This window comes from Diprion similis, chromosome 8 (assembly GCF_021155765.1).
Source record: "Diprion similis isolate iyDipSimi1 chromosome 8, iyDipSimi1.1, whole genome shotgun sequence".
Taxonomy (NCBI): domain Eukaryota; kingdom Metazoa; phylum Arthropoda; class Insecta; order Hymenoptera; family Diprionidae; genus Diprion; species Diprion similis.
In genome coordinates this window covers 11,780,018-11,807,510 of record NC_060112.1, presented here as the reverse complement: position 1 = coordinate 11,807,510, position 27,493 = coordinate 11,780,018, and the positions used below count along the sequence as shown (strand labels likewise).

Below are 27,493 nucleotides of genomic sequence, written 5' to 3'. Positions count from 1 at the left end.
CTTTAACTTCAGGAGTTGAATTTCTACCGCACATTAATTGCATCGGTATTTTGGTACCATTTGTCAACGGTGAAAACTACCGATTTACAGGTATATACTAAGTATGGTACACAACGATTTCGTAAGATGAGATATGTGCAGTTGTGAAAATTTTATACAGTAATTACTTTCAAGGAAGCGGTATAATTTGACAAATATTTATAATAAGAATGCAGTTTTCAGAATAACGATGAGAAAGCCAAGGTATACATATACATGAACGAAGATTCAAGACTCTGTTAATTGAATTCTCGTACCCTTTAAATCTGTCGGATTCATTTATGAGTTAATTGCGTAAAAAAAACTAAATAAATAAACAAAAATACTGAAACAACAAGGAAAAAACGAGATAAAATCCTTAACCTAGAGCAAAAGATCCGAGACGCAACACAGAAATTTGCTGTAACTGGCTGTACAAAAATGGTTTTCATAAAATGTTTAAAGAAAATATACAGGAATGCGATGAATTCGAATATTTGATTGGGCGATCTGCAAAGTGGCGAGAAATTGTGAACGACGAGTGCAATAACGAGCGAAGAAATTTATTCAACTTTTACAAAAAAATGTGAACCTGAAATTCGAACGAGGCGTAAATACGAGACGTCATCGGTCTGCGCATCTTACGGGTGTCTGGAAACGGTCGATGAGCCAAGTCGTATTAAGATGTGCGCAGCTCGCGTGAGAGTCGTGTCATTACGGTAGTCGAGTCGAGTCTTTCGATGCATGGTCTATACCGTCGAATGGCAGTGGAATTCGCGCTACTTGAGTTAAAAGTAATCGCTCGTTTTGAATCGAGCACACCGTTATATTCAACGCGGTGTATTTAAATGTAATTGTTCATTGCATAAATGTGACATACATGCGCTGCACATACGCGACAAGTAGAATATTTTTCACAAAAACGTGTTCACTTATTTAACAAATTACTTTTAACCTTATCAGGTTTGACAAATGGCTGTGGAAATCTAAATAATAATTTTTATTTAATTTTTTTAGTTAAATTAAATTATTTTTATTATTTATATTAATTTATTCAATTTTTTAAATTATCTTCTAATTTTTTTCTATCCAAATATTTATACGATACGAAAACGATCACAAACTTGTTATTTCGTGGAAAATTTTTGTAAGAATGTAAATATATACTTGTTCAACAAAGATATGAAGCAAAATTTACGACCAGTATTATAAAGAAACCCGTTTCTCTGTATAGCAGGGAAATTTTAGCGGACCTTCTGGTGTGAAATTACTTTTACTCGACGGAAAAATAGGGTTCAAGAACGACGTACGTACATTTTGAAAATAAAGGACTGAACGAGGGCTGTGCGATTAATCGATAATTCGTAGATTAACGGATTAATTATTTTATCAAATCAATCGGTTTTTCGATCAGCCGATTAATTGGCCCTTTCGATATTCTGTTTTTTTTTCTTCAATTAACCGATTAATCGATCAATTGGAAAATGGAGTTGATCGAAGTTTACGGTTATCCGATTAATCGGACAGCCTCAGGAATACGAGCGGCGACATGATTACGACTGAATAAACCTCAAGGCCGACGTTTTCCCCTCGTGGAGAAAATTAAACCGGAGGCGGTTCGAACGGCGATCATTATGATTATTGCGATTAAAAGTTGCCGGGTAAACGAGATCCGATTATTATATCTCCTTGGTATTTGGTAGGTCCTTTTTCTCGGAACAATTTTAATACTTTCAATCCTGCGAGTCGAGCGAGTCGACAGAATTGCTGCGAGCGCAGGCTCTTTTGGACGAAGGCAATCGCTCAGGGCGCGAAGAAGCCGAACCTGTTCGAAACGCCCGCCCGCCCAGTCGAAAGAGAAAAAAGAACGAAGAAGAGACGAGCTGCATGGAGTTTTATATTCGGCGACCTCTTTAAAATGCAGTCAGTAGGTATCGGAGCCGTAGAAACTTAAAGGAAAGCTGAAAGACGGGATGAGGCAACTCGATCGCCGCTCGTCTCCGTATGGATCGGCTACTCGAACCGCCATCTTTTCATCTCCGTGTCGTTAAAAGGCGAACAATATTGGCCGCAAATCGTACTAAGGAATTTCCAGTCTCAGCTTTACAATGAGAATATGAATTGAACGTTGAAATAAAAATCACTATTTCGCAGATTCAGAACTTTAAACTTTCAAGCCATGACTGAATTTGCAGAATATCAGTTTTTCAATTCTCTTCTAGGGTTTACTGACTCTCAGGCAATCTTAAAGCCACGAAATAACGAGTTTTATCTGAAATTGCATCGTTACACTAACGTAAACCTGACGAGTCAAGTTTGCAGATGAAAAATCAATCTATGCATCCATTATTGTTCCGACGGTCAGGATTTTATGTAATAAGATTAGGCTACGCTTGTCTAAATGCTAATAAACGCAAGTTCGACAGTTTTATAAGAATCAATTACACACCTGCGTTATGTACATATTACATAGGTGTGCATAAACTACAACTAATTTGATAATCAAATGTAGAACGCGAAGCGATAGGTAGGAGAGTTTTTATGCCCGGTAAATGTACAAATTATTAAGACATACATAAGCTGTTTAAATCAGCGTCTATAGGTGACTAATAATCGTTTAGCAGTTTCGTTTCTCTTCTCTTACGAGCTGCAAGCAGATCGAAAGGATTACTTTTAGGAATAAATTTTTCATTATTTTATAACGGCTATCGATATACGATTTGCGTACTAATTACTGCATGTATGAGAACAAGATGCGTGCGTGACAAAAATGGCCACCCGGACATTATGGCGGTGCTTGTAAAAACAAAATTATTATCATTTATTGTGTCCACCGCATTGCGGCGACAGTAGCGGTGAAAACCACAAAAATTCGTTCGCTTCACTAGACACGCGGCGTCTTTGACTTTAATGAATCGTTAACTACACCGTCGATGCCCAATTATACCTGTACCACTTTAACAATTATGGATTGTAATCGCATCCATGAGACTGTTCGTTGTTTGTTGACGAACTGTCGCTTTACTAGGTCGCTTAATTCTGGCTCGCACCGTTGTATTATAATATTATAGGGTCAAGCAGGGGATAAAAACGCGATTTGACTATTTATTACCGTAGAAGAGAAATTAAGAGATTACTTACATCGTATGCGGTGATTAATACGTGCATGCAACGTTGCAAAGAGGAGATAAATGATCGTTTAGATTCGTTTTTGGAAGAAGAGAAAAAAAAAAAAAAAAAAAAAATGGGTTTTAGACCAATTTGCATTAATTAACACCACGGTACTTGGTTTTATAACTTGAACTGCAGTTTAACGCCTGCCTGAACTACCACTCATAACACTAAGCTAATTTATACACCGAATAACCGCGCAACCTGCATTCGCGTTTCATTTGATTCATACAATAATCGTGCCGCAGGTATTATTCGCTGACGCTTGCAATTTTCGACTCCACATCGCCTACAAAAATTCCATGCTATTTGGCTAAAAATGTGCAGCAAGGTAATGCATTTGTTGCATAATAATCATGTTACGTTGGTACGACATGATGTGAGGAATCGTAAGAGACGCTAATGTTTAGAAAGTCGATCTGCATGCGAGGTAATAAAGCGATAAAAGTAGCTTTTTGAAATCAATAAACTAGAAGGTCGACAATTTTTTTTTTTTCTATTACAGTAATTTCATTTTCCGTTAATAAAAATTTAACGTATCACGTATACTTCCCATATACATATAATAAGGGATTGTATTAAATGTTGCGGCAAATCAGCTATTGATTTATATTTAGACTTTCTAACGAGATCAAAGCTTTATACACGAGAATTGCGGGCAACTTTCCTGAAACAAGTTAACTTTCAATCGGTATCCACACCGGTTTGTAATGGAAGTCTGTGCGATTATAGTCACCTGAACCAAACTCGATCAGGGTAAGAAAAAAACAAAAAAATTTGCAGACTGAAGGCGCGGAATTGACTGCCATTATGTACCTGTCTTTATATACCGTAAGATATTCACGTTCTCGGGACAAAATACTTCAACTATTGTGAAGATTCGTCGATTCAGACATGCAACGGAATAAAATCATTTCGTGACAACTTTTTGCACGGACGTCTTCAACGAATACGAACCAAACAACGCGACGCAATTGTGCCCGTCCTCAAAATGAATATCGAAGAGAAATCTACGCGTTAAAAGGAGTTTGCTCGCTGTTTGGCGATGCCTCGTGAATTAGTTTCACAAAAATCATTCATACCGTTCGTCAACGTGCTTTTACACGTTAGGAACATAGAGTTCGAGCTCAGCAAGGTCCGAAGCAATGAACTCTGGCAGAGAGCTTCAGGCGGAAACGTGAATGTGCTCGCAGCCTGTCTGAGAGTCCGATGCTTCCGATATTCACCGATTTCTTAGACATATCGGGAAGAATCGGAGACTCCGAGTGTCAACTGATAAATATTTGTCACCACTTCGCACAATTTTATATCAAACAGCCTTGGAGACGCAGACGCTTACTCAGTCATTTCAAAATGGCTGCAGGTCGGTCAAAGACGGTATTAAATTATAACGTTTGAGGTCTCCGAGCACTGAATTTCCCTGATTAACAGGGTGGTTATACCTGAAAAATCTGGAAAACCTCGAAACATCAGGGGATTTAAAATGGTTCATGAAAAACCTGGAACTGTCAGGGGATTTTCAATTTGGTGATGGGAAAAAACTGAAAATGTCACTTTTCTATCATGGGAATTAGAAATGATTTTTTGAGGTAATCACTTTAGTTTTTTCCATCGAGAAAACAAATTGATTCGAACTGACTTTTTCTCACGTTATATTTTTCTTCGATTCGAATTGAATTTTAACCGAATACAGAGCTAATAAGTAACCTGAACGATTTAGATTTTAGTAATTTACTAGAAGTTGGAAAATGTCAGGGAAATCTAGGTTTTCATTCCTGGAAAAACTGGAAATGTCATGGAAATTTTTTTCCCATAAATTTGTGGTCATGTCACCCTGTGATATGAAATTACACTCGTACAAAACTATTCGTTGTTCTGTAGTAAACGTTTGTGTAAACATTGTGCGTTTTGTCGAACGTCTCATGATTCTATTGTTCATCTCTCGTCGTGCAACGGGTTTGAGGGTCGTTTCCTCCTCTGGATCACGAAGCCAACCTTCGGCTTCTCAGTCTCTGTCCGCAAACTAACCATGCACTGAGTATACAGTTCTACACGTTGCAGCGGAGGCGGGCAGGTAAGCTCACGTATGCAATACACGTCGGCATACGTATGAGTATCCGCATTTGTACAGGGTGGTCCAGCCTCTCAGAGGAGAATACAGGTTTCATCAAGTTGCAATTTATTCCCGGCACACTGAACTTTTCACATCAACGGAGCAGAATCGCAGTTACTTGTTATTCAGGTTCGGGCTTTGTGTAACTCATTGTAGTTTGTTGAATTTAGTTATGGAAATATCAACGAACAAAATGATTTCCAAAAATTCACTCGATTGTCGTGGTAACTTTCAAAGCCGATGACTCTTGCGCCGGATTTTGTTATTCCGTTTAGTTTAGTTTTTACTTTTACAGTCTTCAACTTTTTCTTGAACAAGACTCTGGTCGTATCATCATTTCTTTTCATTTTACGATTTTCAGCTAATCATCTTCAAAAATGATTACAAATTTATCTCAACCTGTATTTTTCTCATTCACGTTCAATAGTAATTTCGAATATTCACGATCAGACATTCCATCGATTCCGTGACCTTATTGATGATCAGAACCAAGACAAACTATCTCATAATATGGAAACACAATTCATCAGGCAATTAAGGGGCGGAGGGGGGGGGGGGGGGGGAGAGGGTTACATCTTGAAAGTTCTAAAATCATATCTATTTTTAAGTTTTTCTTTCTGAGTTTAAAAAAAAAAAACGAAATTACTTGGAGCAAGTTGAGATTGAGGGCTTTACTATTTATAGTTGTGGCATTGAAAACGTGGTCTTTCGTTACTTGTATGCACCATGTCACAATTTTGTTGTTAATTTCAATGAAAAAATTCTAAAATATTCTTGAAACTATAAATACTAAAGCCCTCATACTCAAATTTATCCAAGTGTTTTCATTTTCTTGAGAAAAAAAAAAAACTCCCAAGAATAGGTATGATTTCAGAACATCCAAGCTGTACCCCCCTCCCTCAACTGTTTATTGCATAATGTCGTGAAAATCTAATCAATAAAAATACGGTAAACAGATTCTTTTCTTCAGTCGCTGGAGATTGAATCCTCACCGCTAAATTTCCACCAGAATCGGAAATCCGCGGGGAAATCTCCATAGAAAATTGAGACTCTGAACCACCCTGTATACCACGATGGCATTATAACCCTAACCCAACCTAACGACGAAGTCAGATTGCACCCACGACTTGCAGCGGTGCAGCAAATGCACTGCAGCAGTGCACGGAGCGAGAATATGCTGCGGATGGTGACGTCACTGCCGGTGGGGCATTGTTCTGCCGCACTCCGTGTAGTCTAGCGTGAGTTTAACGATCCTCCTGGCATCGTCGAAGGAAGCCGAGGGGCCCAGAGCCTGGCTCGAAGAGGTCCTGGCGGACAACAGTCGCCTCTGACTTCGGGCCCCGCGCCAATGGGGCCCTCGAAGTTAGTCGGACGCAGCCTGCGTGGGTTGGACCCGGCTTCGCATGGCTGGTCAGACTGCATTTCACGTGGGAATGCACGCGTGCGCGGATACACGGACGTGTCCGACGTGTGGAACTAGATATATTGTGCCATGCACGCAGGCGGAGAGAAATTGAGATTCTGGATGTCGTTGTACTGCATCAACTGCTAAACATGGTTGTAAATTTACTACACATTTACTGAATAAAAGAGTTGATAATTTAGGTTGAAAATTTTCAAATTTCGGTACAGTGACGTAAATTACTATGTATTTGTCTTAAAACAATGAAAATTTTTGATTTTAGTAAAATTTATAAGAAAAACGTAAAAAAATAATTGGAATTTAGTAAATTGTGTAGTAAATTTATTGTATTTGTAAGTTGAATAAACAGTAAATGTATGGGGGTTTCACTGTTCAGTATTCGAATAAAACTTTCAATAAAGTGTAGGAAGTTCCATAAAGAAATTTTTAACAGTGTGTACACCTTGATTAATTTAATTTTTCCCATATCACTCACTGTAATAAATCGCTCCTATTATACTTTCTTATAATATATTGCGAGAAGTTGATGTTGTTGCAACAATAAATTGACGTTGAGGCCTTGTTTCGCTGACAGTGAATAAATGTAGAAATGACTAGAGAAACAGATTGAACGTTGCAACAACGGCCCGAAAATGTGACATTGACAACTACAATCATACTAAATAGTTACTTATACCCCATTCTATAAACTATTTTGAGCTAAGACACTCCGACATATTTTCATTTAACGTAGAAATAAAGAAATAGCAAGAATCATACGAATTTATTATTACAATTTCGTAAAATCCGTGCCATTTCTGTATTTCTGCGTCAAATGAAAATGTGTTAAGAGTGTCTTAATTATTCAGAATCGTTTATAGAATGGGACTGTTAAGCCCTTTTCCGCATTTGAGATACGTGGAGTTCGACATTTGGAGATGTGTAAGTCAGCATTTAGAAAAGAAGTTATTCTCACTGCGCAGAGAGGCCTGAGTGTCGAGACTCGGGAACACATGTCTTGCGGTCCTCGAGCCAGCGAAAGAACCCTCGTATGAATTAGGTATGTGTGTGCGCAGCGACACATATGCAAAACACATGGAAATTTAGTTGGTTCGTTCTTTTTCAATCCCGCAGTGACGACCCGTTCACGGCTCTCAGTTTGCACCTAGAGTGTGTTTTACCGTCAACGCTGATTACGAATGGAATATTATAGTCCTGCATGAATGGCGGTGTAGGTACACGGATCGGTTTCGATCGGATCGATTGTAGATCGATTACAGAGCGCAGTGTATATGCGTATCGTTTCGGTCGGTTCGTTATTCAACTTCGTCTCGTTACGTCACTGTTTCTGAATTTGTAGGTGGAATTTGAAAAACCCAAATTGACGAAATTAGTGACGAAAGTAATTAACGTAAGAACACTTGTGAAACCGAGTTCGATTTAAGCAGAACGTCGACTGTATCCTTCCATGTAAAATTATCAGAGTTCAATACATTTTGTGCACAACGAACGGAAGTACAAAAATGGTCAAATGTTTCTTCAGTATAAAAATTACTGGAACAGAGTCATCCAGGATCCGAAAGAAGAATAGAAGGGACTACTTTTATCAGATTAATTCCTGTAGAATTCACCACAAACCTGATTCCTTTGAAAACACGATACAGCAGAAAATTCTCAACTACTACTGGTTAACCTTTTCCTGCTCATCGTCGATTTTATAACAATGAAATTCAATTTGCCTAAGGTTGCGTAAAGTGGAGAGAAAAAAAGCATGGAGGACCAGGTTGGGCGTTGTATATTTGTATTGACTTTCAGGTATCTTAGATATCCTGTGATCGATGATATAATTAATATTTAAAAGTGCTGTAAGCATTGCTCCATTGCTCCGAATCTGTCGACTGTGAGAATGAGGAGCAGAGGCCAGTTTGTGTTTTTTCATACGACAAACCGGTTCGTATAACTTTTAACATTTTTCCCAGCGGTGAATGTGCGGATATATACATGACATACATGTATACATAATTTTGTAGTACAATACGCTTCACGGGTTGTTCTACGATGGCCGCGACTTAGAGTAGAATATATGATTTTTGTCGTACACGTCAAAAATGCAGTTCGATCGATCCGCATCACCACGAAAAATCGGATTAAGAGAACAAACATACTCGTAATGAAAAAATTACCCTCGACTTTGTGAATTCTCTTTCACGGTCGTTGGATGTTAGTACATCATACTTGAGGATAAAATGTAACGAGAGAAAGAAAGCTTGAATTATAACGTAACGCGTGAGAAACTTGATTTTCGGTACGGAAAGGACTTGAAGCACTCGAGGACACTCGAGATTCCTCGAAGGATAAAGGCACCCACGTATTATAAGCATCCTGCGGGCTTGCAGCTCGGCTTCTCTCAAGAGTCAAGAGTCGAGTCAAGTCGAGTCGCGATCGTGGGCCTTTCATCGTCACGCTTCGTTCACCGATTTTAAACCGATCTTAACCGTCTGCCCCGCCGACTTGTAAAGCGATTCAAAAATCATCCATTCATTATCCGCCTCACACAATTCCTCGTATGAATTATTCACGACTAATCTCTGCATAACAACGATCCAACCATTGCCAGGCACCAGAATCAGCCGAGCGAATGATCGATCATGCTGCATATGATATTTCGCAGGGTAAAACTCACCTTAAAATTCCTAGATCCCCATGACACTGTATCACACTGTATATCACAATAAAACTTGAGTCCGTGGTTGAGCAGTCGAATCAGCTAGTCGCAATCCTATATTTTTCAACGTATCCACAAGAGTAAAAACCGGGAGTAGAAATCGAAGGTGACTCGAGAGACGAGCAAAGCGACCTTCCGGTGTCTCGGGTGAACTGAAATCGTCCTGAGCGCGGCTCGTCGAGCGTCGATCAGCCTTTCCGATGGAAAGCGGACTTTGGGACTTCGGCTTTGGGCCTCGGTAAGCTGGGGCCGCGTTTCGCTTCGCCCGGAGATTCGACGACGGCGCTCTAAGCGCGCCTGCGCAAACCGGGTGAATTGTGCTCACCTCGCCCGGAGTTGCGTCGCGAGACGCGGTGGGAGTTTCCTATCCCAACCCCCGTGACGCGTCAGGTTCTCCGACCTGTTCCGTTCACCTGTGGCGTTGCCGCATCGAGACTCTCAGGTGGCTGCCGTCGCCTCGCCTCGCCCGAAATTATTCCACATGCATGAGACCCGCAGCTGAATCATGTGTCTTAGGCTCCAATTGGTCCGGTGGCTTCACCCTCGACCGTTTGCTCGGTGCTCTGCCATCTTCTTCCTGTTGTTATTATTATTGGTATCGCTACTTCCAGCAAGGTGAACGTCGCGCAGATTTTTGAAAGGACTTGCTGACCCACAAAGCCATGTCACACTTTGGAGCTGCCGACTAAACGCGGTCAGATAATAATCATTCTTTGGGCCAACGATGATCATCGCTTCGACTATCGCGTCGCACCGATTTTACCGAGAGTTTTCTGTCAAACTCGCCACTCACCCTGTTTCATTTTCCTCCTTATACGCAGATGTTTGAAACGTAGCTTCGCTTGCCTGTTTGCTGGAGTTGAGCGGCGTGTTTGACAGAAAACTCCTGGTAGATGATACAGAATGACTGCGGGAAAGGTAACTCAAAAATCTAACGTCTGCGAGTACCGTTGAACGGAAGATGACGAGGAGTGTGAGCAGCTGATGAACCGCCGAATTTACCCGTTCCTTTCGCCTCGAGACTCTGCAATCTGCTGCGTTGACATCATCGCGTCGGATATAATGATAATGATAAAATTATACGGATTGAAGTAGCGCGTTATACAAATTACGTTTTACCTACTTGTGCCCGGACAAAGAGAGATGGATCAGAGGTGAATTTATTACGCTCTGTGGCTTGGCTAAAAGCGAATAATACATATGCATGAACTGCGATTAACAATTGGTAAGGAGAGTATCTTGAGTGAGTTAGTCAACGTGATTAAGTGATCAGAATATATACGGGCTGTAAGTAAAACCCGGATACAAAGGTTTTAGCAAAGGAAGCGGACGTGACAAGGGAATAACTAAATTTCCGTGCAAATCCAAAGATCGAGTCGTTGATCGCTTGACATGTCGTGACTGCACACTTCTTACGATTCGTGCTTCTGCTCATTTGTCTAATGGGATATTTTACACGTTGATTACACGTTTATTAAGATTGCAAGATACTTATAGCTCTAATTTTACGATCCTTTCTCAGGCACAACGATTTCAATTTACAAATGCTGGTGGAAACATCATCCTTTCTGTTATTTTTTTTCTTTGATATCTGGTAATAGATGACAACAAGTATTGTAATTTTTTGATCGGAAGTAGTGTTAGCATGGATCGATATATAATATTAAAATTCTCTGATCATGTAAATCATGAATCCTAAGTTATTCCAGATGCTCTGTGTCCCTGAAATCACATTACAGTTAAAATCATGATCGATTTAAGTTTGACATTACGGCGGTGCCGAACCTTCGCCGCGTTGATATCGAACATTTTCGAAGCAATAGCTGTTCCACTCTTTTCATTCGACTCGCTGCTCTCGGCTTCAGTCCGTCCCTGTTCCACGCCTAAGCCATAAACTGTGAAAAAGGAAATTTCTCGCCCTGTCGGGGGTCAGACACCCCGGGTCAAAGACTGCGGTAAACTGCAGCCAGTAGAAGCCATTCGTAGTATCGACACAGTGCATGTACCTAACTGTACAATTAACAGACTCCTGGGTGCCGTACGGCGAACGGCGCAAGAGATTTAATTAAAATGTGCATGAAGATCAGGTGAATGTATCGAAAGACTGTAATAAGGTATAAAAATCCACGCCGAGGCACAGCTGGCTGAAATGTTAGGTAGAAGATACACATCCGTGCAATGAAGAACCCGCAACGCAATATAAATATACGTACCTTCATTACGTGCGTTCTATAGCCAAGGCGATTCGCCATAGGCACGATGTATGTACCTGCTTAGCGCAGAAGCATGTGTGTATAAGCACAGGTGAATGGATAAGCTTCCGGATGTGCGGACGCACATCAGTGATCGTCCCGCGCGTAGAAAGAAGAATGGCCGAGGCGAAACACGCACACCTGCGCATCGCGATGCGCCAGTGTTACGCCATCTCGTCGAACTCGAGGTCTGCGCATGCGCCGCACATGGCGCCCCTGTCGATTCGGTGTCGTAAGGGCCGAAGTGGGCGGACGTTTGGCGGAAGCCGAGCGTGGTTATAACCTCTGGTAACTATCGACCGAGGAATCTCCCAGGCGAATAAATAGACGACCAGTGCGTGCAGACCGTCGGTTAGTCAGATGGTATTTGAGCAAGTCTGGTCACGGCATGCTGCCGGACAATATTCGTGGAAACGGATGCCTCGCCTTGCCGCACATGGCGCAGGCGTCGATTATTTTCATCACAGAATCTCAGGCCTCGGTTCAAAAGTGCAGGCAGGAATAGAGATGATGATCCAAGTATTGTCCTTCCAGGTGCTGACGTATTTATTATGACGTACGACGTTCTGACAAATTATTAAGTTATCACTGAAATCTCCATCAGAATACGATCGCAGTATGACCTGGCTGCGTTATGACATTGCAGCGTTAAGTTCGGGGCAGCGATAATCATCATCGGTCAAGTACAGTTTAATCTCGGATTAGAATACTATTGGACTCCTTCGGATTACTGTCTTAAAACTGAATTACCAAAGTCATTATACGTTTTAGCAGAGAAATACTTTTACCAGTAAATCTTGCCGAGGCAAACAATGGTCACGTAAGATGATGTAGATTTTCTCATCAATGCTACTGTTAGTTTAGCATTGGTATTGGGCAGGTGTTGAAATTTGCCTAAGCCTCTCCTAGTCTATTTTTGCTTCATGGATTTGAAATTGTTACGTTGATAGTTTTACGGATTATAATATTATACCGATAAAGTTAATAATCACGTAATGCACGATTCAAGGGTCTGTGGACATAGTAAGGGTTTTATGATGGCAAGTTACTTCGAGATGATCCGGTATTCGGATTCTCGTTCATGTGACTCACATCGAGCTTATTGACACATACTGAAATCACGATTCAAAGGCTTGGACAAATGTGGGATGCAACAGAATGCCAATTGTGATATTGTGGATAATGCGAAGCGGTTTTATAAGTGACGCGATAGAAAGTGAAAATCGACATCAGACTAGTTTCCTTCGAAAGTGAATTCTCTAAATTCCAGCATTGCGTACTGCCAGTCTAGTATAGTGCATTCACGATCGTTAATACCAGCTGCAATGTGCAATCTTAAACTCGATTTGCGTTCCCAATTGGATCGGTCTACCCATGCACTCACGATTGATCGGAAATAGACGCGAGGTTTCAATCTACAGCTGAGATCTTTTTAGTGTGAAATTACAAACGGTTTATAAGTTGCTATAATTGGCTGAATCGAATTATCACAAATACCGAAGCCTTGTAAGTGGGAGTCTGATGGAATTGGTTTGTAATTCTTTTATACACAGAAACTCTCTTACCACATTATTTTTTTATGAAAAAATAATTATAAACTACAAATATTTCCATCTTTATCCAATTTTACTGCATTCTGTCACTTCATTCATTCGTATTTTGTATTGAAATAAAACCCTTGCATCAACTACAAAGCTAGAGCATTTTTTTGGTCTGCTTACAGTTGAAAATATGATTTTTCTGGAAATTCTAAGGTGTTTAAATTTTTCAAAATGATCGCTACGGTGAAAAATGTTTCCAACATACGTAGAAAAAATTTGTCCATACTTGTGTTTTGTTTTTGGGTCCTTTCGAAAAATGCAAACATTTCGATTCGTACATTGACATGTTGTTTCGCAAAGAGAATACTTTTTTAAGTAAAAATAAACCAAATTTGGGTTGAGCGGGTTTTTGAATTAGCAGAGTCTTTGTGCTCCAGACGTTTTCAGAAATATTCTTGAACAATCGTTTTTTCAACAAAAGCTCGACACGTTAATATTGTAAAATATAATATATTATATTGACGGCGGTTGATATGTAAAAACAAAGAAAATGATGACATTGTAATTTATAACTTCTGTGAAATTATGACAAATTGAACGCTATGAATCCGCAAGCGTATATATACTGTAACAGAGTTGAATCAGGAGTGCAAAGCTGTTCGAGCTGGGAAAAGACGTGCATTTTTTCCCGACGTCGAGATACCAGCTCACAACAATTATTACAGAGGTATTTCAGTCTTATTTTTCCAAGTTGTTATGAAAGATCCGAGAAAGATGGATCATCGTTGACATAGACAGCCTAATGGTCCGCAGATGAATCAAATGGCATTGAAATTGAACTTGAAGTCTCGACAAGTATGAATTCCGCAAAACGAATTCCGCGTGTCGATGAATTTTTCATGCGTACGTATGCCGCGGCCACAGATAATTGCTCCTTAATTGAAATTCATCCACGTCACTTTAGGCGCCTCTGGCTGTACGGATGCGACGAACGCTATGCGCATGCAGAAAAATTATTATGATACATATGTTATAATTTACTCATAATATGCCGTACGAGATTAACTCAGTGGAAATAGGCATGGTAATTGGCGTGGTTTAAATTACAACATGGATTTCGTGTGCCTTACGATGCCATGTGAAAATTTTATCGAACATAAGAATAATTAACTGTTTTATATTAACATAATATATACCACAGAATAGTATAAATGATATATTACGTAAGTAATTGAGAGCAATTAACTTCAATTACAAGATTCCAAGTAGCTACAACAGGTACAATAAAATTTTGACGTATGACAGTTATTATTGCTGTATACTTGCTCGCTATATTAGACAATTTACCTGATTGACGTTTTATCTTCGAGTCGCGATATGTTTCCTCGATGTCTGAAGAACTTTGACGTTGATTAACCTTGACCTGTACATATAAGATGTTTAACGTGCATCCAGCGCGAAAAGAGATGTACTCACTCAGGTTTCCTCCAGTTCAGGGTTACATTGAAAAAACAACAATATCCACACTACAATAATATAGTGTAAAAATTACAACAGTAATCAACTCGATTGTTTTAACATGAATGACAGGTATCGTAACTGAGACAAGAAAAAGATACAAGGCACAAGCGTCTTGATTAATTATTTTAATAACTATAGTATAGTAACTTTAATAAGTATACGCTAGTTGTTTTATCGTTGTCACCCACGATCCCCAATTATATGATTGTTAATTTTTTGCATTCACTTTTATGGTTCATACTGCAACACTTGAGAAATTTAATTTTCAAACAATTGTGAATGCGATTAACAACGGTAGGAGAGGAAACAATTGCTTTTGTAAGTTCCGGTATAATAATCGCCGAGATGAACGAATTGTGATTCGTATCTTCAAAAATTCAAAACTCGAGTCATATTTAAGCATACACTGACCTCGTTCTTGATCGTCGCATTTTTGCAAGCTATCTACCGGTTGCCTAAAGTCGAATCATTAAAAATTCCTTACACCAGAAGTCCAATGTAAAACAGTGTAACTTTAATTTTTATACAAGAGCCAAGAATCGACACTAATTCTGCGATCTTATATTTTTATTTGGCGATTTGATCCGCAGCTGGAATAAAAATGATCCGACTAGCCTTATCTTATTGCCAATTATCTGTTCGAATTTGAATCAAGACACAAAAAAAAATATTTGCAAATACTTACCGACCTAAGTTCGAGCATAATAAACACTGCGTTTTATAACTCCCACAAAGGAAGGCAGGTAGAGAGGAAATAGCTGTGCATATTTTGGACATGATATTTTAGACTAAATAAAGCTTCGAATGTTCCACGTTATAACAACTTCTTCCTTGTCTCAATTATCATAAATTATCATTTTTATTTCGTGATATACAGCCTGTGACTCATATTGATGTGCTTAAAACTCTCTCGCAAATATTCACAAGAGTTTGTGCGGATCATTAAGGGGATAAATAACGAAACAATGGCATCTTGAAATCGCCAAGATTTGGAGAAACGTACTATATCGTTCTCTGAACAACGTAAATTTATTTTTAAAACAGAATTTCAGTATACATGCATTCGACTTATGATGCATTTGATTAAAGTAAACGGAGATTCCCGTTCTCTGAATAACGCGAATATATTTTTATACAAGGACTTTAGTATAAATGCATTCAACGTATGGCGCAGCCGGTTAAAACATATGATTTCAGGTTTGATCAGCTTGATCGTAAGAGAGTTTTAATAAGAATACTAAACCCAGGGTGCACAGATGTGATCGCAGTCTGTACTGCCATGTAATACGTACTCAGCAAAACAACGATAAAAATTGATAAATTCTTCTTTTCAAACGTATAACAACAATAATTAAAACAATCTATAATAACAAAAAGTAATGAATTACGAAACGCGCAATGACGTAACAATATATTAATATGGGAATTGTCATACGGCAACTATTTCCCCTGTATATACAATTATACATATACATATGTATAGGTATGTATGCATTTCACGAGAAATACCGGATTCTGTTAAGCGGATAAAAAGAACCATCGACTTATGGGAAATCGTTGAGGGTTTTATTACGGTCGAACCGGTTGTCGATGACCATCAAGGACAGTGTCGAAGTCCATCGGCAAGGTTGATCGTACCTATTCGTCCGGGTTCGGTTTCCAGATGTGACGACAATTGGCTGAACTACTCCTCGTTTTCTGCCGCGTGAATATCACGTCGTGCTCTCCAGGTATCGTTTGCGCTCAGACGAACCGTAACTGTACGAATACCTTCCACTGCAAGAAGCTCGGGACCAGGCGTTGGCCTTGTTCGAATAACTGTTGCACGCGATCAGAGAGTTCATCCCACTCGGTCTGTCTATCGGAACACCCTGAGCTCGGCCGCCGAGTGGCAAACTTGAACTGTCGTCCCTTCCGCTGTTCAATATAGGCGCCCTTATGTCATCCGTAGAACCGATCTCCGTGAAGGGCTTAGGACCACCCGAGCAACAGCTTAACGAAAGGCTGGCGACGATTGCCTAATGCGTGCATCAAACATTTCAGGCAATTAAAAGGATGAGTAGACATTTCTGATCTGATGAAAAATCTGATGTAAATTTAATGCTACCTAACGGCAATCGAACACTTTCCGATGTCAATACGACACCCTATCTGAGGTCAACCTGACGCTATTTGATGATAAATTCCGGGATTTATCACTAATTGAAAATTGTTTACAACGGTCAATTTTTAAATCTCATTTTTTACATTGTGTGAAGAACCAAGAGTATATTAAGCATCAAACTATGAAATACTAAAGATCGTCGTTACTGAAAGGGCATCTGTTATTGGTTGACATTGTAATGATTATACAATAATCTTCCAGCAAGGTTTATTGGAAGACAACATATTATTGCTGATCTCGTTTAAATTACTGCGTTAAATATGCTGCACATATCGTGCGATGAATTGACTTAGTAAGTACATTTGATAAGCAGAAATCCGGGTCAAAGTGTCAAAGACTCACAAGAACAGGTGCCCCGAAACGGACAGGATGTTGTTCATCAAACTGGGTCAAATGGCTCGAGGTTATATATCTGAAGTGAAGCCCTTACGGCAAACTTTCAATATTTTTTTCTTCTTCAGGTCAGAAAAAATCATTAGCGAACAGTGAAACAACAAAAGTATCGCTCCGATTGATAGCTAATACTACGATACTAACCAATCAAACAGCAATAAATTTCGTGTATTAACTAAATTACAGACGGAGTGTGAATGCGTGTAATGTTGAAAGTTGTTGAGTCTGGGTAAAAGATTTACGCATCTTCCAATAACTATTTATTGTTATAGTAGTTATTTTATACTTTTTCTTTTTGTATTTCATTCCAAGAATATATCTTTTCAATTAATTTGCATTTGCTGTTGGCAAGTTCACAGTAAGGAATGTCTAAACAAAAATACCAAATAACGTGATCGAATTTTCAAAATTATGAACTTTTAACTGTTCATTGACGTATACTACTTTAATACAAAATAATTTCTCAGAGTCTGATGAATAATTAGGCGATCACTCGAACTTACCTGGTAAGTGATGAAGTTATCCTATAAATGAGTATTTTACCGGTTTCAATTGAAAAAATATTATCATAATAAGAAGAGGCTCGCAATATGGTACCGAATTGCATACTCGTCTGATCTGGTTGGTATTACCACCGTCTAAAGGGTACACATGCGCATTAGGTCCATATAATATGAATACAGTGGCCATGCTCAGTATAGACTTACCAAAGTGTCTGTCCCAAACCAAGAATCATTTGGAACTTAGGATGTACAATATATGATTGCCGTATATGAGTTTTCACCAAAGTGTGTGAGTCTTTTCTGTGCGTTGTGGTACGAACAATTTAAGAATTTTGTAGATGGCGCTGAAACTTACCACAAGAAGGTGGAGCATGACTATGAACATTGAGGCATTCCTGAATCCGATGGTCTCCAGTAGAATTCCGGCAATACTGGGCCCGATGAAAGCCCCCAAAGCGAAAGTACTCGTCCACAGTCCGCTTATTAGACCGTAGGTCTCCAGGTTGTTAGCGAAACCATGGGCTCTGCAATAACGCAATTGAAATCAACACTCAATTGGAACTGGTGGGATCATGTTTACAGATCAGATGTTATCCCGCCACGCTCGCACGCTTACTCCCATTCAAAGTTGTTGCATAGCATCGCCCTGTGAATCAATGTTAAATAACTCAGAGTCCTCCTTTCGCCATTAAGTGGTTCTGGCTACTCGATAGTTCTTCGGCTCGGAGTTTGGAGTTTGGAAAGCACCGAGCGGCGTGGCGGGTCGGATTACCACAGTTACCATCATGCATGCCAACATGTTTCTGCGGACAAACCGCAGATCCATTTGCGCTTCGTGATCAACTTACATCGCCTCTCTTAGGGCGTGGGTGAAGCTGGCTACCAGCTGTGCGGCCATTCCGAATCCGTGAATGACCAGGCCCAGAACGGTCAGCCAGATCAACGTATCGCAAGGGATGAATGGCGCTGGACCCACAAGCCCGAATCCTACCATGACCAGGAGGCAGCCGGCTATCGTTGCGACCTGAAAAAAAATACTCTGATAAATCCGTTTCTTTGGTTGGCTTGCCGAGGTTCTACAAGGCGAGACAAACCGACCTGTGGCTTTGAGTGCTTGTCGCATATCCATCCCCAGGCTGGCGCCGTCATGGCGTAAAAGCCACCATTGATGACGAACATCAGCCCCAGGACTACTGGGCTCAGTTTGAAGGGACGCAGGTGGGGCTCCAAGGTTGCCTGCAGAAATCCAATACTCATGCTAGTCGCGATTATCGATGCTGATGCGACCATTACTCCGGGGATCCTTAGGACTCTTAGGAAACCTGCAAGAATTTAGGTATACAATGTATGACAAATCGCTATTTTCAGCGGTGGTAGTGATGATTCAAAAATTCTCTGTGATGCCACAAACTCGGTTCCTGGGATGAATGGGAAGGACCGTACCGTCTTAATCGTAAGTTAGGAAAAGAGACAGAATTTATTTTATTGAATCTCCAGCAATGTTATGAGTTTCAGCGAAGCGAACACGAATGATTATCAATATCACTGCTATGTGGTAGAAATAAATTTTATAGTGAAAAAAATGAGCCCAAAACTTGAGGATCGGATCAAAAACACATAGGTTTATAATTTTAAATGGTCTAATTAGAAAAACCTTTTCTCAAATTGTTGATATCTTAGCTTCTTGATGTTTTTTTTATTCGTGTAGGTATACTATCACGGGCACAAATAACTTTGCGGACGATTTTTCTAAATTTTCATGGAAACAGTCTCGCCCATTGATCCTGGAATAAGTATCGATAAGAATATAATATCATTTTTGACTCGATCGCGGTTTGAAGTGTCGTACAAATTAATTCCTAACACGTAAGGTGTCGTTTCGAAAAAAATATCCAAGTCTTATGATCCATTTAAACAAATCAATTTCTACATCTTAAATTAATGCAGAATAATTCTACCGATTTAGATAAAACGTGGTCTCAAAATTGCGTAATTGACGAAGCTGCAATCGGCTAAATTCTTGAAACACTCATAACATCTACCATTTTTGATGCTAATCAAAATTCTGACACTGGAAGCCAAAAGGTGGACTAAATCTATCACTAACGTGTATTCCGAGGTTATTGAAACACTCTCTTCACAATAGTAAGTATTAATTAATTTATCAAATTCCAACAAGTCACGGCGTTCTCCTCAACTGCAAAACTGCGATACTTCCAACGCATTCCCCGGTTCCAACTGCCCGATTTTTCGCTTACTTTTCGATAATCCCAAACGCAGCTGATCCGAAAAGTGTCATTGACTCCAGCAAAAAAGAATCTGACAGCTCAGGATACTGAATGTCAATTCAAGGTAACGTATTTCCGGTGAAACACGTGACCTTTTCTAACGCAAGGTAATAGTAATTACCGATTGTTTCGGTTCAGCCGGGCGAAGAAACCGAGAGTAATGACATTTGTACCTACAAAACCCGGATGACTCTGTTTACTTCGTTTCTACCTATATGTACGCCACTTCGGACATTTCCACCCAATGCAGATGACGTTGTTACGCGTTAATTCGATGACTGTAATAACCACACATCAAGTTAACTCTCAACTCTTTCAGAAACTACGAAGATAAAGCCTGATGACAAGTGGACACGGTAATTTCGAACAATCCTCTACCTCCGGCCAGTTGGGTATCCTCTGCGCTTTGCCCGTGAGTTGGTAGCACGAATGATGTCATCACTGCGGCCAGGAAAAGCGCCGAACCCAGGACAGCGAACGGCGTTGTGTAACCTCCGATCTGTGGAAACATATTTTCACCAACATCTCATTATAATGGGGAAATTTAACAGATTTTTTTTTTATTTCACGTAGGTACCTGCATAGTTCAGGAAAGCATAGTTTAGTCATGTGTTTTATTTTTTTAAACGATTGCGTGTTGTAATTTGTGCAAATATCGTTTTTAATAAGAATGGAAAAACAGAACCCATTTATTTGAAAATATTCTACTATATGAACGTATGAGAAAGGAGATTTTTTCCTAAGATAATGTATATAGATAAGATAAGATATCTTTTAGTGACCAGGAAACGGTACACAGTATTTTTGGTAATTAGTGGCGAATACGAAACAATCAAATCTTTGCATCGCATATTTTTTACTCCAGTGTTTTCGACGTACATTATAGACATTTTGTCTGAAGCGGATAATACAGTTTCAGTATTATTTCCTAGAAAATAATGCCCGCGCGAAATTGAATCCGTCTTTTGAAATTATCTTACAATTAATCCGTTTATAAATGACGCATTGAACAATATTATTTATATACTTCTTTTTATTTTGTTTAGAATAAAGAAAACAATGCGCCAGGTCTTACTCACTTAAATATAATTGTTTCACACCGCAAAAGTGAAGGTGAAGTCTCAGTAACGCGTATTATACGTGTATCGATTGCAGCCTGATATATAGTTAACAGACCAAGAGAGAAATGAAAAGAATTCGAGAAAGGAATGACAATTTGAAAGTGGAATACACAAGCAATACAAGTAACTTTCATTCCGAGGAAACATTTCGTGAGGCTGAACGCAGAAATTGGCCTTGTCGAATACTGTGAATACACGCAACTGTATCTATCTACTTGGCATCATGAGCGGCGACTATTATTCATTTATTGGATCCCATCAGCAACAAAAACATAAAGTACCGGAAGTAACCCGGCAATTATGTGTATAAGTACTTAGGTATTTACTTTCTAAAAAAATCTCATAGTGCAGTGATCGCTTTTAGATAAGGAAAGATCGTGGAGATAGTATACCTTTTGTCACGTTCGCTAATCTCCACGGCATGACGAGGTACACAAAAATGAAACGTGACGTCGGTACTGCAAAAATACAGTCACCCCAGCGATAGTCAGTAATAGGTATAAGCTACCTCAGAGTGAATAAAAATTCACCTTCACTTCTAGCGACCCGGATCACTTCGATTGATTGAAATAATAAATAAAAAAAACGTGTTATGGATCGGTGGAATTAGATTTGTCGCATAAAGATTTCTGGTTTATGCAAATCAAGTGAGACGCGTATCGTTCGTTTCTCTCGATACTCGAGATTACAATCCTTTCTAGACATGGCAAATAACGCCCGTGCTGTAGGTTTTGTTTGTACAATTCATTTGTAAAAAAGTTAGTAATTAGGGAAAATATACACTTGGTTAAAATATCGATCGACTATCGTGACACCCTTTATTGTCCCCGGCCATGAGATGATGCTTCATGATCGAGACGCTTCTATATCCGTATTAGCATATGGGAATATGCGTCTACACTTTTTACTGCGATAATATATAAGATTGATAAGGTATAATTGTTATGAATAACGCTGATTATTATTGACCTCTGTACGTTCATGGAATCAATCACAATAATCGAGTTAAATCACTCCATAAGTTATTTTGCGTAAGCTCGGCAAGAAAAGGAAATAATTATAATAAATCTGAACAGTGTATCTGATTATAATTAGAATGCTCTGGAGTAAATAACAATAAAGATTATTTTTCGGTCTGAAAGGAATAAGTTTTTCTAAAGTGATTGAACCAAGCATTTGAAATTCTCTTGCGTTTTACATCAATTAAATTCACAATAAATCATCTTTTCGTGACTAAACTTATTGGAAAATAATGTCTTGAAAACAGAGTGCGAATCTCATGATGAGAGGAAATTCATTTTCATAATCAATTAATTTCTCAGAATCGTACCTACGCACTTAAAAATACTTATACATCATATATTATCATGTACATACATGTATAATAATAATAGCACAATAAAACGTTAATGCAAAAAAAAACATAGCTTGCGGAATAGCGATGCGTTGTAAAGAAATTCGTTTTTAAAATGTTCTTGGGAAGTTAGATTTGCGAGGCCTATGAAGCGTGCGTAAAGTGCCTCACTTCTGAACAGTGCGATAAAACGACGTTGCCGCACGCGCTTAGTTCTTAATAGTCAATTTTCATCGAAATCACCCACTTTTCGTACTTGTGACACAATATAATATTTCTGTTCAAACATGTGCAGGCAAACAGATAAAATACTGAAAACGGTACTGCGTGGTAGAAGATGCCACGGAAAAGAAGAGCATTCGACAACCTTGAGAACAAGTTCAACTCTCGCGCTGTCTTTCGTCCGGGTCTTTACTTCTTGTTTAACCGTTCAAATTGCATTAGCGCGTGAAGATCAGCCGAGCACCGCATCGCAGCGACGTGATACGAGTTGCCTGCTTGCAGGCGCCGTCGGAGCCCGCGTATTTTCGAAAGGCAAAAGAATCTCATTCCCAACCGTAATTAGGGGAAAATCAAGGCAGATTTTCACCCTTGATTTAAACAATCGTTCGTCTTACCTGATACAAGGCTCCACCGACGGTGGGCCCCACGATAAGGCCCAAGCCAAAGAAGGTCTCAAGACTGGCGAATGTTGTGGCGACGTTGTCGGGGAATTCTTTGGCAATTATAGCGAAGCTGGCCGTCAGGAATGCCGCGTTGCCCAAGGCTTCTACGATCCGAATAGCGAAGGAGAGAATTATGAATGGATAGTGTCCCTCGACCCTGTCCAGAAGACCGAAAAATATTGCGCAGGTCCCAGTAGTCAATATTCCACCGTTGAAAAGCAGCTTTGGACCTATGCGATTGAGCTGCGAAGAAAAAGATAATATGTTCAGCTTATTCGGAATCAGCTTTTAAAAACCCCGACGCGTGACGGGAATTTTTTGATAACGCCATTTAATCACTACGCTTCGACTAGTTCGCTTAATTGAAACGTGATCAAGCACAATTCGGGATTCCCAAGACATTATCGTAAGTTCGTGTAGTTAAATACGATCAAAAACTTCAACACAATCTACGTGTAGTTTCAAAACTCTGTGATATCGATGCAATTTTCAACATAATCCTGATTCGTCTATTTTCATATTTCAGGGATATTTTTACAAGTTTTTTTTTAACTCTCATGAGAGATTTCTTCATTTCTCCATGAACAAAGGTATTTCTTCATTATTGATTCTCTTATAAGTATTCAAATTTCAGCTTCAAAGTTTGTCCATTAATCACTTTTGTTGAAGGCGATAAAAGTATTTGTCTCCCTCATTCCAAAAGTATGTATTGGTCTAAATAAATGGCCAATCTTAGTTTTACTGGTATGTTTCAATATATTTATGTATATATGTTATACCTACGAGTGAAGAGGGGCAAGTTTCTGTTTGATGAGATTTAAATTCCAAAATTAGACTTCGAGTACAACTTGAATAGAACTGTGTTCGTACAATGTAGAAAATTTGTACGCAAATTGATAAGAATTCGTGAAAAGTACACACTTTTAGAGAGACAAACAACCAAAAGCAATATTTATGGAACATCATTGTAATATGCAGCGTATATGTTCAGAGCATTCCACATAACATCGGAAAAAATTGCCCATAAAGATCTTGTCGATAATGAGAAAAAAAAATGTGAAAGAATAAATGAAAGGTAAACGAGAAAGAATTCAATACGATGTAAAAAAGTTATACGTGTAGTTCAATTTTCTCCAACCGCGGCCATTGCTTCAGGATCTGTTTTAAAATCGTGTCGGTTATCGCACTTTAACCCAGCGTGCGCAAAACCTAAAGACTATACGGTCAGGGGGGATTAGAATATGAAATTAAAAATGATATAGCTGTCGCGGTTTTGTTGATAGATCAGTGACTCGTGACCGACCGACGCGTATAACATACGTATCCTGCAACAGATTTCAAGCGGAAGCTGAGATCAACTGTCAAAGGTTAATTGTCAAATAGAATTTTACTGCGCAGCGAGGATTGAGCGGTCATTATGCTGAACGTAGATTTCATTTATAGATATATTGAATACAACAATAAATAGTTTGCATAAGTAAATGAGACAGAAATCGTTTCTGGTTCAAATATGACTGCTACTGTGTACTTTAGAAATACTTCATGCGCGTATCTTTACGTAGTCGCGGCACGGGTCCTAAGGAATGGAAAATTTTGTAATCAAGTACTCTCCCTTTTAGCTTCTCTCATACGATAATTCTGGTTACCATCCACAACATCATTTTTTTAAATTCTCCCGGACAACACCCCTCAACCTGCCCCCCGATAAAAATCCTCTCTGAAAAAATCCCCCACTGCGGAAATTTCCCCGAACGAAATTCCTCCTGTAGAAAATCTTCCTTGAAAAAATTCTTTCGGAGAAAATTCCTGTCTATCAATATTTTTATGCGATTATTAGACCAATCGTGATGAATAAATGAAGAAGCGTGCAGATTGAGATTGTAACTGTTATTTTATACATATATGTAGATAAATGGATAAACGATTGAGAAATGTGAAATGTGAATAAAATGAAATTTCGTCCATTTTGATTTAATTTAATTCAATTTAATTTGATTTTTATTTTATCTTTTTATTACTGGGAAATTTTATCCAGATGGAATTTTGTCCTAAAATTTTATCAGGGAGATTTTGTGCTAAAGGGGGGGTTTTTTCATTGGAGATTTTGCATGGGGCGGAGTTTCATGCTCAGGATCTTATTGGGGAGATTTTATCCGAGGAAATATCTTGACTGGAATATTTTGACCGGGCACCGTTAATTCTAATTTATTCAAGAAAAGAAAACCTGTGGTGCAGAAAGTGCCTTTTTTATTCTCGGAGCAAATCTAATTTATTCGTGCAGAAATGATTGCTAAATTTTTAACCGCTCTACAGGTTCTACTGTACATTCAATTTCGCAAATATTCGAGCTTCTCAATATTCACAATCTTTTTTTTTCGACGAAATTTAATTATAAGAAATTATTTGCATTCTATAATGATACTCAGAAAAAAAATGGCATGTATCTAATCATAAACTGTATATTATTAGCATACGCTAATAAATTATCGACTGAGGCAAAGAAAAAAAATTTTCTGATAAGATACCTAGATGATAGTATTATTATATGTATGTATGTATTTCCAATGGAATTCGTCGATTTGCAACTTGAAATAATGAGTGTGAGATGAAATCAAGCAAATAATTAGTTAGTAATAATTAGGTGGTTTGAATAAATCAGAAGTAAGGGAATGTTACTCACGTGTTGACCGTATATTGGACTGATGAAAAATACGACCAATTCAAAAATTCCGAAAACAAGCCCGTACTCCGATGGTGTGGCACCTTTACGTTCTGCCTGGAAAATAAAAACATTTTATGACATGATGTAACATTGAACTACGTATTAAAATGTCATTAAAGTGTGAACGTTAATTGCTTATCGCAATTTAATATGATTAAACTGATATAAAAAATTAGTATTTACAAACGCGAGAATAAAAAGAACGGAAACATCGAATATGAGACGCAATTAGTTTGTCACGTAATCGTAAATATTATATCGCTATTAAGTAGCTTCGTGGGACATAAATTCCTGATAAATCCGAACGGAATGAACTCATCGTTGGATCGAGAATTATTTTCGTGACAAATGATACCCCATATTTCGGTGGTAATGATGCAAAGAAATGGGCCGTGTATGATAGTTACACATTTTTCATATACGAACAAAAAACCACTCTATTCAAAACCATACGATACAGGGCATATAAATTAAATTTTTATCGCTCAGTTACGTAGTTTTTATGACATACCCCGGAACTTTCCTATACCGTACAAAATTATACTTTCCATCTTACTACACATGCACAGAGTTCTCGATTAATCTAAGCATCTACTCTAGTAAAAATCATGCACTGAGGGTTCAAGGTTTAATTTTTTATTTCTGTTTTTGAGAGAATCGTGCGTCCGAAATATTTGATCGATTTGATGGAAATAATGATGATTTCTGCTTCCTAATGACCACAAGTTTTCGTGGCCACTAATAAAAATTTCATTTATTTCACAGTTACTGTATAATTCCAGTAAAACAGTTATGGTGACAATTACGGTTTAAATATTGCTGGAATTACAAGAGAATGAATTACATTTTGTCAATTGAATGTAATCCTATATAATTTGAATTTCTTACTGTACCAGCATGAAATTGTCACAACAATGACAAGAAAATATAGTACGATTGAGCATATTGAAAAAGATTAGTCACATCTACTAGGTTTTCTGTTTACAGCTAAAAAACTAATTTTCATTTTGTACCTAAAACCACGGTCCGTATACCATGAAATAAGATCATATTTTCGGGCAGATCGCCAATAAACTCACCTCTCTGGGGTAAAAAGGTGCTTGGAGAGAAACGCAGATCGCGTTTGCAAAATCGGCAATGCTTATGACGATGAGGGTCAGCCATTGTCTCCTTGTGAATTGTCCGACCATCGCGAGTAAGAAGGGCACAAATTCAAAGCTAGGAACACCGCGGTCTCGAGCTGCACGATCTTGGTCCTGGGCACGTGGCACACTAAGAACTGAGTGCCGACTACGTCCGCGACAGCCGATAGGGGTAGTAAATCTAGTAAATATGAACACATACCGTCAGACCTGCGTGTATGTGAAAACATCGTGCGTCTAATTGTAACGGCTTGGGTCAAAAGTCGCAAGATATGTCTCACTGCGACTCTGATTCATTATCACAACATTGCCTTACAACACGCGGTCAGTGTGCGCCGACCGGGGCCGACGATCTACAAACAGCCTTTAGTATTGTCGCAGCTCGTCTTTTATCGACG

General features: G+C 38.9%; 2 protein-coding genes across 2 annotated transcripts in view; both read right to left on the bottom strand.

Annotated features, from left to right (window-relative positions):
- LOC124409701 (microtubule-associated protein futsch-like) overlaps positions 1 to 9,653 on the bottom strand; it is a 44,719-nt gene extending 35,066 nt beyond the window's left edge. The window contains exon 1 of the mRNA XM_046887484.1: positions 9,388 to 9,653. The gene's annotated coding sequence lies outside the window, so the exon portion shown is untranslated. The remainder of the gene's footprint in view (positions 1 to 9,387) is intronic.
- A 5,928-nt stretch (positions 9,654 to 15,581) lies between these two features.
- On the bottom strand, positions 15,582 to 27,276 carry LOC124408704 (MFS-type transporter SLC18B1-like). The gene is made up of 8 exons (XM_046885830.1): positions 27,033 to 27,276; positions 25,912 to 26,007; positions 23,184 to 23,474; positions 20,470 to 20,590; positions 18,902 to 19,125; positions 18,652 to 18,827; positions 18,159 to 18,327; positions 15,582 to 16,761 (listed from the first exon to the last, which is right to left on the bottom strand). Exons 1-8 carry the CDS (start codon positions 27,141 to 27,143, stop codon positions 16,456 to 16,458), a joined length of 1,494 nt encoding a protein of 497 aa, XP_046741786.1. The 5' UTR covers positions 27,144 to 27,276; the 3' UTR covers positions 15,582 to 16,455.
- Between the last annotated feature and the right edge of the window lie 217 nt (positions 27,277 to 27,493).

Bases quoted from the DNA above. Each gene is read 5' to 3' on its own strand.
- LOC124408704 (XM_046885830.1), bottom strand. From the start codon at position 27,143: ATGGTCGGACAATTCACAAGGAGACAATGGCTGACCCTCATCGTCATA. The intron at 18,828-18,901 runs GTCGGTTTGTCT...ATTTTTTTTCAG, and splicing joins ACAAGCACTCAAAGCCACAG to GTCGCAACGATAGCCGGCTG. The intron at 16,762-18,158 runs GTAAGTTTCAGC...TGCACGCATTAG, and splicing joins TCATGCTCCACCTTCTTGTG to GCAATCGTCGCCAGCCTTTC.